At 36.7% G+C, this 13,127-nt stretch overlaps 2 protein-coding genes across 4 annotated transcripts; one reads left to right on the plus strand and one right to left on the minus strand.

Moving 5' to 3' along the window:
• The first annotated feature begins 194 nt into the window (after positions 1-194).
• LOC110864799 (pentatricopeptide repeat-containing protein At2g46050, mitochondrial) lies at positions 195-2,052 on the plus strand. The gene has a single exon (XM_022113946.2). It carries the CDS (start codon positions 230-232, stop codon positions 1,949-1,951), a length of 1,722 nt encoding a protein of 573 aa, XP_021969638.1. The 5' UTR covers positions 195-229; the 3' UTR covers positions 1,952-2,052.
• A 417-nt stretch (positions 2,053-2,469) lies between these two features.
• On the minus strand, positions 2,470-9,567 carry LOC110864800. Of its 3 annotated transcripts, XM_022113947.2 has the most exons (15): positions 9,279-9,567; positions 8,049-8,107; positions 7,808-7,916; positions 7,444-7,550; positions 7,044-7,112; positions 6,384-6,938; positions 5,703-6,250; positions 5,539-5,603; positions 4,352-4,429; positions 4,009-4,088; positions 3,797-3,901; positions 3,549-3,688; positions 3,347-3,475; positions 3,108-3,260; positions 2,470-2,909 (listed from the first exon to the last, which is right to left on the minus strand). In XM_022113947.2, exons 1-15 carry the CDS (start codon positions 9,457-9,459, stop codon positions 2,753-2,755), a joined length of 2,535 nt encoding a protein of 844 aa, XP_021969639.1. In that variant the 5' UTR covers positions 9,460-9,567; the 3' UTR covers positions 2,470-2,752. The 3 variants fall into 3 exon arrangements, with proteins under 3 accessions (XP_021969639.1, XP_021969640.1, XP_021969641.1); XM_022113948.2 differs by lacking the exon at positions 4,352-4,429; XM_022113949.2 differs by lacking the exons at positions 8,049-8,107; positions 9,279-9,567 and having other exon boundaries at positions 7,800-7,916.
• Between the last annotated feature and the right edge of the window lie 3,560 nt (positions 9,568-13,127).

Genomic DNA, 13,127 nt, shown 5'->3' on the forward strand with positions numbered 1-13,127 from the left:
CTCGGCCCGGTCCGGCCTGCTCTAAGTTACGCCCATGAGCGAGAGTGAGTCCTATGCCCCCCCCCCCATGTTATGGATGACATAATTGACATTTAAACAACTCGTTTCGTTTTCTTTTTAAACTAAATTTATTTATGATATTACTTGTGATGGGAGCAAAAATTATAACATAAATGTAACCATTTTTGCACACAAAAATAGAATATACACACCACTCAGCCAAAACAAAATGCCACCATCCATTTCAAAGCAACTGTTAATTACCCAACTGCATAAAACCGCCAAAAATAACCCAAAACCTAATCAACTTCAAAGCATCAATCTTTCTTTCATATCCAATGCTTTAAAGATCCCAGATGTAAAGCATCAACAATTACATTCACCTATGATTAAGCTAGGTTACAATAGCATCTTATCATTACAAAACCAACTGTTGAGTTTTTATGTCAAATGCAACAAGTCCAATTATGCCCGCAAGCTGTTCGACGAAATGCTTGTTAGAAATGTTGTGACTTGGAACACTTTAATCCGTGATTCGCATATGGGTTTATGTTATTTTAGAAGAATGATGATGGAAAAGGTCAACCCGGATCGTATAACTTGTTTGAATTTAGTTATAATGTCGGTTCAAGTGGGGCAAATTGTGATGGGTAGACAGTTCCATTGCTGTATAGTTAAATGGGGGTTTGGTAAAGATTGTTATGTGAATAGTTGTCTTGTGGATATGTATGCTAAACTTGGATTTGTTCTTGAAGCGAGACGGGTTTTTCAGGATGTGTTGGAGAAAGACTTGGTTTTGTGGAATGTATTGGTGTCTTGCTACGCGTTAAACGGGTTAACGGATGAGAGTTTTGAAGTGTTTTGGATGATGCGGGTCGATGGGGTTAATGGTGATGAATTTACGTACACGAGTCTGGTGAATTGTTGTGTTAGTTTTGCGTATCGTGAATTGGGAAAGCAAGTTCATGGTCTTGTACTTAGATTTGGGCTTGATCGGGACGTGGTGGTGGCTAGTGCACTTGTTGACATGTACGCGAAGAATGAAGACATTGTTGATGCACGTAACGTGTTTGATGATATGTCTCCAAGAAACGTGATCTCGTGGAACGCTATGATTGTCGGTTATGGACACTGCGGCGATGGTAAGGAAGCCATAAAGCTACTTACAGAGATGTTACGAGAAGATATTTGCCCCGATGAACTAACTCTTGCGAGCATTGTTAGCTCGTGTGGGGATCTCTCTTTGAACTGTCAAATTCTTCAAGTTCATTCTTATGCGTTAAAAAGTGGAATCATATCGTTTTTATCGGTTTCTAATTCTTTTGTAAACGCATACTCTAAATCAGGTAGCATAGTTTCTGCGTTAAAATCATTTAACGCGATTAAAACACCCGATCTTGTGTCATATACTTCTATGGTTCAAGCATACGCGTTTCATGGTCTTTCAAGAGAAGCTGTTGATCTTTTTAACAAAATGGTATTAGAAAGCGTGTCGAAACCCGATAAAATCATGTTTCTTGGTGTTCTTTCTGCGTGTAGCCATGGTGGATTAGTAACTGAGGGTCTACATTACTTCGAATCAATGACTAAAGATTACAAGATTATGCCAGAACTCGAGCATTACACTTGTCTAGTTGACCTTTTCGGTCGAGCTGGTCAACTCGATGAAGCTTTTAATGTTCTAGTGTCAATGCCGATGAAACCTGGACCCGACACGCTAGGATCTTTCATCGGACATTGTAAAGTTTATAAAAATCTGGAGTTAGCAAAATGGGCAGGTGAAAAACTTTTAATGTTGGAGCCAAACAAGAATGTGAATTACGCCCTTATGTCTAACACGCTCGCGTGTTCTGGTAGATGGTCTGATGTGGCTATGATTCGTGAGGCGATGCAAGATAATTGTGGTTCAAAGGAGCCGGGATGTAGTTGGTTAGAGGTTGTTGAAACTTGAATTGACGTCGGTTGACTGATTAAATGGGTAGTTTTTAAATGACCATTATACCCTTTCGATGAGCTATGTTGAAACTAGTTTTTCGATGTTTGGTATTTGAATTTTCTAAGAGCATCTTGTGAAAATACAGGCTAGGAAGAAGGTAAAATCGGGTATATGGTTTCGATATTAGTAATTAGATCCAAGATTGCGAAGAAGGTGTATAAACTCTTACACAAATCATGATTTTAAACGTTGTTGTAGACAGGGGCGGACTTAGAATGTTAGTAGGGGTAGCACGGGCTTCCCCTCAACCCCGTCTACGTAGTGCAAAAATACCCCTTAACTCCGTTTCCGTAGTGTAAAAATACCCCTAAACTTCGTCTCTGTTATACAAAGGATACCACTGGTCTAAAAAAAAAAAAATTGGGATATTCCTAAATTTTTGGGCTAGTTCCGTCGCTGGTTGTAGATTATCTAACATGTAAAAGGGAAAATAAGTTAGGGATATGGTATATCTTAACATTTTTGAAGCTATATGTGCAAAAAAACAAAAATTATATAAGATTGTAAATATACATGAGGACCCCATAAGTTTACATAAATGACAAAACCACATCTTAAAATTTCTATCCATATTTCTCTCTCTTTCTCATTTACATTTTTGTTTCCTATAATCCTATAGGTGGTTAATACACCACTAAAATTACTTATCACACCACTAGTTACATAAGGTAGAGCCCCATACAACATATATGGTGGTGTGTGAAGTAATGTGATGGTGTGCAAAGCACCTTCTTATAAAAGTTATTGAACCATAAGCTACGCGTTCGCTTGTGGGTCTTCACATCTCGAGAGAGAATCTTGTCGAGTCAACTGATAATCTCTGCTTGTAGACCCTTGATTCTCACATTCGATCGCATTGACTTTTGAGCAAAGAAAAAAGAAGGAACCCATGTATATCGATACATGCCACACGCTGCAAACAAGTTTACATAATCAAAACACACGTGAGATTTAAGAATTTTTCAACCTAACTTACCATATAACACAACGTCAGCCAACTGGTGGCTGACGTTTTTCCATTTTATGGGTCCGATTAGTGATATTTGTAACCGGACCCATAAAATGTTAACTTTTCATTTTGTAGGTATTATTGAATTAGGTACCCACTAACCTATGCCAAAACCAGTAACTTTCGGTTGATTCGAGACTCCAGCTTATGGCAGCCATTGATAATGCAACAAATCCCGCAAGCACAAAAAACCACTGAAAATGTCTAACAAGCGTTTTTACAAGGTTACGAAACCATCCTTTAAATGTCTGCCACCTGGCACGTTTTGTAAATTCCATAAGATTACTATTTTCTAACCCAGAGAGTTCACATCCATAACTAAAAATCTAAAATAATCTCACCTATGAAGCAAATTCAGAAAAAGCTCCGCAGAAAACGAGAATCGTCTATCGTGCGTGAAGAACTCGATCAACCAACCAGCAAAAAGGCCGGTTGCTCCGATTGCTATTACAAGAACAACATTGGAGGACCTGTGAAAACGATTTTAACCGATGAAGAAGAATGTACAGCTTTCTGTAAAGTCGGAAAACCCGTAAAGCATACCTTGTAGTTCGGGTTTCTGCCATGAGTGCTGTAAGGATTGCAGCCACCATATGAATTGCCCTCTTTGAAGTTTCGCCAATGGTCGCTAAGTATACAAATGTGCTCACTACAGCCATGAACGAAAGCCAGAAATCCATGAACTGAGAAAACATCGATACCGTATTTTGTTACAAGTCTATAACATTTAAGTGTACGTATGCGCGTGCGTGTGTGTGTGTATGTGTGCGATGATAAGAGATTTTACTAACCTGCAAAACATGTAAAGATAGCGCACACCAGATGCCAACATCACACGCGTGATATAAGCCGCTTGAAATACCACTAGATGTATAGAGCACCCACTCTGCGAATGCCTGCACTTAACGGAAATAACAAATGGTTGTACAAAGGAACAAGTTTTTCTGTCCCAGCAAAAGGGTATTTTAGGTATTTGACAAATTTACATAAAACTTATCGTTACCTTCTGACGTAGGGCCCAATAAGCCGGAAACACGAATGCAGCATTTGATGCAATAAGCGAAACTGATTGCAGCATATGTCCTACAAGAAATATAACGTGACATCATATAACATTACAATTTATGTCATTGCTTCGATAAAAAAGTCAAAGAGTCAAAATACAAACAAGCTATATGAAAAAACCATACATGCACTTCCATAATTACAGTAGGCTGACTGAAAAAATTCTCCACATTCCAAGATTACCCTTGAAGATTATTGTGGTGCGAACTATGTAAAGGATCCAAACGTAATGTAAAAGACTAAGGGTATTTTGGTAACTTCACATAAGCTGTTATACATACCGCTATTTGCACGTTCAAAAGACTGAGAACCAAACTGAGAACCCCGTGAATGTCGATGCTCTGCTCCTTTTGTCCATCCTGCGTATATAGTTTGTAGCTTATGTCTAAGCACTATATCATACATTCACACTCAATGCAGAGGGACAGATAGCGGAGCATCGACATTCGCCCCACACCCCTCCTAGATGAAACCGAAAACAAAGAATCTTAAAAAGCGTGTTACCGGAAAAAGATACATGCAAAGAAGGATGTTTGTGTTCATATTTTCTGGGTCCCACATTCCACACATATAAGTTTTTTTTTTTTTTTTAACGGCAAATTTGGATCACTGACGGACCACTGGAGTATCATCGTGCCACCAGCAGAACCGAACCACCTGATCATATCCATCTCCACTAAGCAATAATGCCCATACAACAATTCAGGAGGAAACCCAATAAATCTGGGAAAACCCCCTTTGTGGGAATTGAACCCATGACCTAATGGTCATAAGCCTTATCCCACCCCCAAGATACCACTAGGCTATAATGCCATGGGTATAAGTTGTATGATATAACGACACGAATTTGAAGATGTGACAGTGGGTCTCCTCTTTTTAATGGAAATAAAAAAATGCAATTATTACATTGGGAAACTGGATTTTAATAATCCCACCTAGAGGTGGTTGGCCAATAATAGTCCCACCTTCAAATATTATCACTGGCAGTCCCACCTTTTAAAAAAAAATCTCATTGGACCTCCTTTAAAATAACTTGACTCCGTTAAGTTTTTTTTCCGAATTTCAAACTGATGTTTTAGGGTTTTTGATCAAAACGAGGATACGAGTCAATTGATGTAAAACTTACCTCAAAACAGTGCTCCAAACGACGAAAAGGGTGCTTCAATTCAGGTGTTTAAACTTCCAATTGACAAAAATTCAAGCCGTTTGAAGCACCGTTTCGAGGTAAGTTATACATCAATCGACTCGTATCCTCGTTCTGATCAAAAGCCCTAAAACATCATATTGAAATTAAGAAAAATAAACACTTAACGGAGTTGAAGTTTTTTTAACGGAGGTCCGTGAGAAAAAATATTCTAACAGGTGGGACTACCGGTGACAATATTTGAAGGTGGGACTATTATTGGCCAACCACCTCTAAGTGGGATTTATTAAAATTCAATTTCCCTTATTTGAGCATTAAATTTACCTCGATGCGAGACAAGTTCAACGCTACAGTCGAAGCCTCCATGTGTACGATCACACTTACAAAAGCTGAAATAAGTTATAATGATACATCATATCACTTAAAGGAAGCGAACAAACAAGACATAATATCATTGAATTACGACAAGTTACTATATGTGAAAATACCTGTAGAGTGACAATCCACTCATTTCAACAACATTTTGGCATGTTCCATGAGAAGAACACCTTCTCGGGCATCGTTCCACCGAAATAGCCATAGTAGTTTGACTTTGACTTTGATGAGAAGAAGTCAAATGTTTTATACCAAAACCCCAAGTCCCTCCGCTAGCATAGACAATATAAAAACCGATATTCTTTTCATCTGAGTCATACAACTTAAAGAACATAGAACCGTTACTGTTGCTAGTTGAATTCGCATAGAAGTAATCCCATTTATCTTCCAATGGTAATCCACCGTACGACGCATAGATTTCATAATTTAATTTAGTATCCGAGTTTATTCGAACATGAATGCTTCCTCCAGCTGCACCCAAGGGAATGTCTACTACAAAATAAGTCCATGCAAAATCTTGACTTTGACTTTGACGTTGATCGAGTGAATTGTAGCTAAGAAGAGGCTCGAGAAGGAAATTAGATGAACGCGAAGATCCATTATCGCTTACGGGTATATAATATGATTCAAAAGGAAGAGCGGCGTTCTTCCTCAAAACTGTCTGTAAATAAATGAACGAATTGTTTTAAATAACCGATTCTATCTATATACTACGTAAAATGGGTGAATATGATATTAAGTTGTGCAAATAACACAGCATATACGAGCTATTTATATTTATATTTATAACAAACCTGGAGCATGTATCGTTCCCATGTACAGTTCACACCAGCTTTATTTTGAGGACATTGACGCATTTGCCACGTCAGCGAATAGCAAACCTTCACGTTCCCCATTGTTCCATTTGAGAGGTCCATGGGTACAATGGTAATATACCACCGGCCAACTTTTGGCGATTGAATAGCCAAAGGGGTATCAACAATATTACCTGAATAATCATGAATAGACGATGATGGCATTGCGCCATGCCTAACGTAACACATCAAACCAATACGAGTTTGATTACTTGTTGTACCATCTGAAAGTTGATTTTGGTTGACTTTGACTTTTGAAGTTGAGATCGTTATTTTTTCGGAAACTCCAAACAAGTCGAAAGTGTAGACTTTTGGTTCTTTTGGACCGCTGCACGAGCTTTCATAGTTGTTTCTACAAGAAACAAAGGTTTCTTGTGTTGAATTTTGGTTAACGCAAGAAAGTTGGTCAATGGTTTGGTTACAGAATTGGCCCGACTTAGATGGGCCCATACAACCTTCAACGCTCACATTCCCACTAAAAGAATACCCTGATATCTGTAACAGAAAGTATAATAACAATAAAAAAAATGGTATTGCTAATAAAACTATAAGCATACTCATATGGATACATATTATAAAGGCTTAAAAGAATGGTATTACCATCTTTAATTGGGTCGTTGTTGATTCAATACCGTTAAATAAGCCAAAGTACCATACACCTGGAGAAATCTGTATAATACCATGACACATGCCATTTTAGTTACAAATATATATAGAGAAAAAGTATATCGTACAATATGCCTTAACGTACGCTGTGTACGCGATGGCAAAATCGCACGTTATGTTACCAAAAAGTGAAAATCGCATGTTGTAAAAAACCAAATATCGCATGTTATAAAAAAAAGTTCGCATGTTAAAAAAAATTAAATTCGCATGTTAAAAAAAAAATCGTATTTGGCATGTTCAAAAAAAAATCGCATGTTGATAGTGCATCTCGTACGCAGCGTACGTTAAGGCAATTTGTACAATAACCGGCTATATATATATCTGGAAAGCTAACCTGCTCATTTGTTAGTTTTAAAAGAATATTTTTCTGCATAGGATAACATTTCTCTGCAAATTGGAGACTTTGTGTTCCCAATGATTCATTAGAAATAGGATCCAACACTGCAAAATCGAGTGAACAAATAATTCCAAACAAAATTCAATTTTTTAATTGTAAATAATAAGAAAGAAAAGAAATCAAGATTATAATAAAAGAAATTGTTTCCACAACAAAAAATGATGATAATATTCAGCATCGACAAGATTTCCTATTCTGCTATTATTTAAGAGTATGTAAGATTTGGTAATCGTACGATACACAAAAACTTAATGCAATGTATGTAAGTGTATTATATTGAACAGAAGAGTTACCATTGTACCTAAACCAGTTATAGAGGTGTTATATGCATCAGGCAAAGGAGGGCTGCCTTCACGAACGCATATCATTGGTAGATTAGATATATTAGCTTGCTGAACATGATCTTTATCCTGGAAATAAAAAAAATAAAAAAAAACGTGTTCAACAATTTAAAGAAAAACAATGCACGAATAAACCGACAGGACCTAAAATCGATGAAATACCACTTGTGCAATGTGATATAATAGAAAAGTTATACTTACAAGGTGCACATCAGACTCTAAAGCAAGAGTCATTGAAGAAAACGATGTCGGTAAATCAACTGCAAGAAAAGTGCAGTATCAGATTAACAACTGTCGGCGATATAATAATTCAAAGCTATGAATAAATTTCAGAGGTAAATTCAACAACCAAAATAAATACATCAGACTCTATAGCTTCGATCGATGTTGATAAATAAGTGATGTTTTGTTGTGTGTTTTCAAAGTCATTATTGCGACTTTGAGATCAAAATCAAATAGTCAGTTAATCAAGGTGGAACAGTCAGGTAATTTGCATTATCTTACTAATCACTTTTGTTACTGCCACTGCTTACAGATCATCAAAATCTTGATAATTTTAACCGTAAATAATCGTAATCAGTTTAACCAAACAGTTAAAACTTAAAACCGATTATTCCGCCTTTAAATCACAATAATGAGTCATCCAAACACATATGAACAAATACTCAGATTACATGTACCCAACACTATTTCCCCAAAGTTGTCACATTGGCCCACCAGAAAAAAAAAAAAAAACATTGAATTAAAAATCAGAACTTAAATCATAGTACAGTTTTTTTTTTTGAAAAAAAAGTAATCATCATCATCATACTCAGTAAATCCCACCAATAGCAAAGCAAAGGTATGGTCTGAGGAGGGTAAGATGTAGACAGTCTTACCTCTACCCCGTAGGAATAGAGAGGCTGCAGCCAGTGAGACCCCCGCCTCGATAGTAGTTTTGCATCAAGACTTGGACATAAGGCACATAACACTCAGCAATCGGGATAAAGACCGATTAGTGCATGTACCCTTTTGTCTTTCACTATCAACGCCACCACATGATGCATGATTAACCGTCCTCAGCTTTGCTTTTAACGTTATTTTCACAAAATTAATAAAATAATGATAAAATTAGTGCACTTTTACTTTTGTGCCCCGATGGCCCACACATATATATATTATATGTGCATACCGCAAGCGGGGATGTAATCAAATTAGTAAAATAAGTAAATTAAGAACCAGCAACAGATAATCAAAAATCAATCAATTAAATGAGAACCATAATCTAGTGACCCAAAATTCGATTATTAAGCTGCTGTCTAAAGCTCGTTGAAAGTCAACTATACAATAATTCAACTAGAAAAATGTCAAAATACACACAATTGAGCAAAACCTCAATGTAACTAATATCAGAATTATTAAATAAATAAGACGCTAAGTGACGATCATTACCTCTGATATAACGCCAATCATATGGTCTGATGAAAGTTTTAGTGTAGGTAAAGCTTGAAATTGTGAAAGAACCATAACCATCTTCATGCGAACAACAGCTAACGAGAAAAGTAGTAAAATAAATAATAAAAAGGTAAAATTGATTGGAATAAACAAAACCCAGAATCGAATAATCGGCCATATGAATTCTGGAGGTGATTGTTGACGTGTAGAATCAATTGGGGTATAGTTTATTATTGGAAGAAAGAACAGGGATAAATAATAATAATTGCATTATTCTTGACTTTGGGTTGTCAGATTGTGAGTCCTCTAGATAGTCAAAGTCTTTTACTAAATATTAATGATTTTATAGGTTCATTTGTTACGGTATTGGTATTCATTATACCATTTAAAGGAGAAAAAATAAATAAAGTTATAATATGCCTAAAAGAATACCAGCACGTATTTTTTTACATCGATCTACCGGTACCAATGAAATTTTATTTGAAATGTTTAAAAAAAAAAGTTAACGAGAATGATATTAGAGAAAAACAAATTGTTAAAAATTAAGTGGGTTAAAGTCCTTTATTATTTAAAGTAGGTCTCCATTATTCACACATGCTAACTATCTTATTCACACACTTAATCATGTATACGACTCATATAGGTTTACACGGGTCGTACAGTAGTAAATGAATGTCAGAGTGTGTTTGGTTGTGCAAGTATATGACCAGTACACATGTATACGAGCCTTATATACGACCCATAAACATATATACTTGCCATATATACGACCAATATACATGTATACGGCCTTATATACAAACCATAAACATATATACGAGCTTTATATACGACCAATATACATGTATACGGCCTTATATACAAACCATAAACATATATACGAGCTTTATATACGACCAATATACATGTATACGAGTCGTATACTTACATAACCTAACATTCTCTTACTAGCATACGACCACTATATATATATATATATATAGTGTAAAATACATTACGGCTTAACGTACATCACGTACGCTAGGGATGAGCATATGCCACCGAATACCGATCCCATACCGATCCCGTACCGTTCCCGTACCGATCCCGTACCGATCCCGATCCCGATCGGTATCCCGATCGGTATCCACTTTTTGGCGTTTTCGGTATCGGTACGGTATGGTATCGGTATTATACCGATACCGACCCTCAAAATACGGTATAATACCGATACCGTACCGTACCGATACCTAACCGACATGTTTCGGTATCGGTACCTAGTTTGGGTGAAATTCGGGATCGGTATTAGGCGGTATCGGTATCGGTTCGGTATCGGATACCGATATGCTCATCCCTAACGTACGCGACCAAATTACGCAAGTTATGTTGAAAATCACGCACGTTATAAAGTCAACAAAACCTAATCACGCATGTCGCAACAAATAATCACGCACGTTATCACGCATGCCCTACCTCCTAGTTCAAAAATCGCATCCCCTGTTCTACGATCTGAAACCGCTGTTACTGGCATCTGACTTTAATCGAATCAAAGCTTGGTCATGTTCATGCATTCTCTGTTCTACGGTCTGAATCAAAGCTTGGTCATGTTTCTTCATCCTCTGTTCTACGGTCTGAATCAAAGATTGGTTATGTTTTCTTCATCCTCTGTTCTACGGTTTGATTTCGATGGTTGATATTTTGATGAAACTTTTCAAAATCAACGATGAATTTGAACCCAATTCGATGAAATTAACCTAACAATAGCGAATTTGAAGTGAAACGAAATGAAATTTGAACTCAATTCGATGAAATTGATCAAACCCAGGCTAAATGAAAATTTGATATAATCGCGCATGTTATATGAAATAATCACGCATGTTGGTTTTTTGAGTTTATAACGTGCGTGATTTTCAAATGAACGTGCGTAATTTGGTCGCGTATGTGGTGTACGTTAAGCCGTAATGTACGTTAACCTTCATATATATATATATATATATATATATATATATATATATATATATATATATATATATGAGCCATATACTTGTATACCATCCGTATATAGAGTGTGAAAATAGATATTTGGTGCATTTTTATTAGCCCCTTTAAAGTATATTGATGAGATTTTAACTTAATAAAAAGTAATAGAAAAGAACAAAAAAAAAACTTATAAATAGTGGCTTCCTTCTCAAAATTAAAGTTTGTTAAATAATATATATATAATAGGGAATGTTAGATGTAGCGGTACATTTGCTATTAGTCTTTTACCAATTTTAAAGCAGTAACTAGTGAGAAAACAAAAATAAAAAAAATAACTATCTTATTTACACACTCAATCATGTATACGACTCGTGTAGGTTTACACGGACCATATAGTAGTAAGTGAATGTCAGAGTGTGTTTCGTTGTGCAAGTATACGACCAGTACACATGTATACGAGCCTTATATACGACCTATAAACATATATGCGTGCCATATATACGACCAATACGGGCCTTATATACAATCCATAAACATATATACGAGCTTATATACAACCAACATATAACTACCTTTGATTCGACAAACCACTGGACCATTTGTGATTTATCGTAAAGTCAATTGTTAATTACGACGGATTGACTTTTGGGCCAAAACTAAGCAAAACTTAACCAAGAAAGGGTGGAGCATACTTACAAGAGTCCTATGCACGACCAGGGATGAGCAAAGAAAGAACTTGAGCTCCAGAAATGATCAGAAGAGTGGATTGAAGGTGTGAAGAACTTGTGGTTACAAGGTGGCCTTTTATAGTGTTCATTAGCCTTTAGATCCTTGACAACAAGTGCTATAAGTGCTCTTGGATCATCAACATGTGTCCCTGAGTGCTAGGGGACGTTTAAGGGGCGCCCATGCTCTCATAATGGCATTCTAAGTCGGTTAAAACAGCAAACAGTGAACCTGTCCGCGTTTTCTGTTACTAGGGGCTGAGGCGGCCCGCGTAAGAGATCACTTAACTCTTACGCGGGTCGCCTGAATCTTTCTGACAAACCCATATCTTCCACTGACCATGCGGCCCGCGTAAGATTGCTTGATTCGCTAACGCGGCCCGCCTGAGACCAATATTTCAAGATTTTCAAATCTTTTGTAATTATTGCCCTGGCCTTTCGGTTTCGAAGTGGTAACTTTGCGATTTGGGCCTCGATTATTTACGAATAAGGGCCTCGGAACTTTTACCCAACTTATTAACCCTTGGTTAATTTATTATTACCCGAAAAGTCTTAACTTTCAAAGTTTGACGCTTTTAACCCTTTTTAACGAATTCGATCATAACTTTCTCGTTTTAAAACGGAACTTCGCAAAATTTATATCGCGCATTCTAGTGAGTGTAATTTACCATTACAAAGCCTCGGGTATGCCCAAAGGTCACTCAGAGGTATAACTTAAACATGTTGACACATTTGGCCCCTGTAGTTTGTAATCTCTCACTTTCTTCCACAATTCGTCCCGTACGATCCGTGATTTATTCGTTTGAAGGTACGAGCATCTTTTAGGGTTACTGTATAGTATATTTATCTCTTGTTGACTGATGTGGAAAAAGTAGTTCAACTAATTAAACTAAAATTACCCTAAATTAAGACTCAAGTAATAAAAATCTAGACTCTTTAACCTGACTAAACTACTCACCGGCAAGTGTACCGGTCGACTCTAGCACAGAAAAGTAAGTCCGGATGTCGAACCCACAAGGACTCTAATGAATTACGTTAACGACTAAACTTAGACTAAACACTGACACGACTAAACAGATGATGTGTTTGGGGGGGGGGTTTACTAAAATCCTAAAATTGTGATTAAATTGAAATTAAATTAAGATACGAGCGAAAGCTAAGG

The sequence above is a fragment of the Helianthus annuus genome, chromosome 6, assembly GCF_002127325.2.
Source record: "Helianthus annuus cultivar XRQ/B chromosome 6, HanXRQr2.0-SUNRISE, whole genome shotgun sequence".
NCBI lineage: Eukaryota > Viridiplantae > Streptophyta > Magnoliopsida > Asterales > Asteraceae > Helianthus > Helianthus annuus.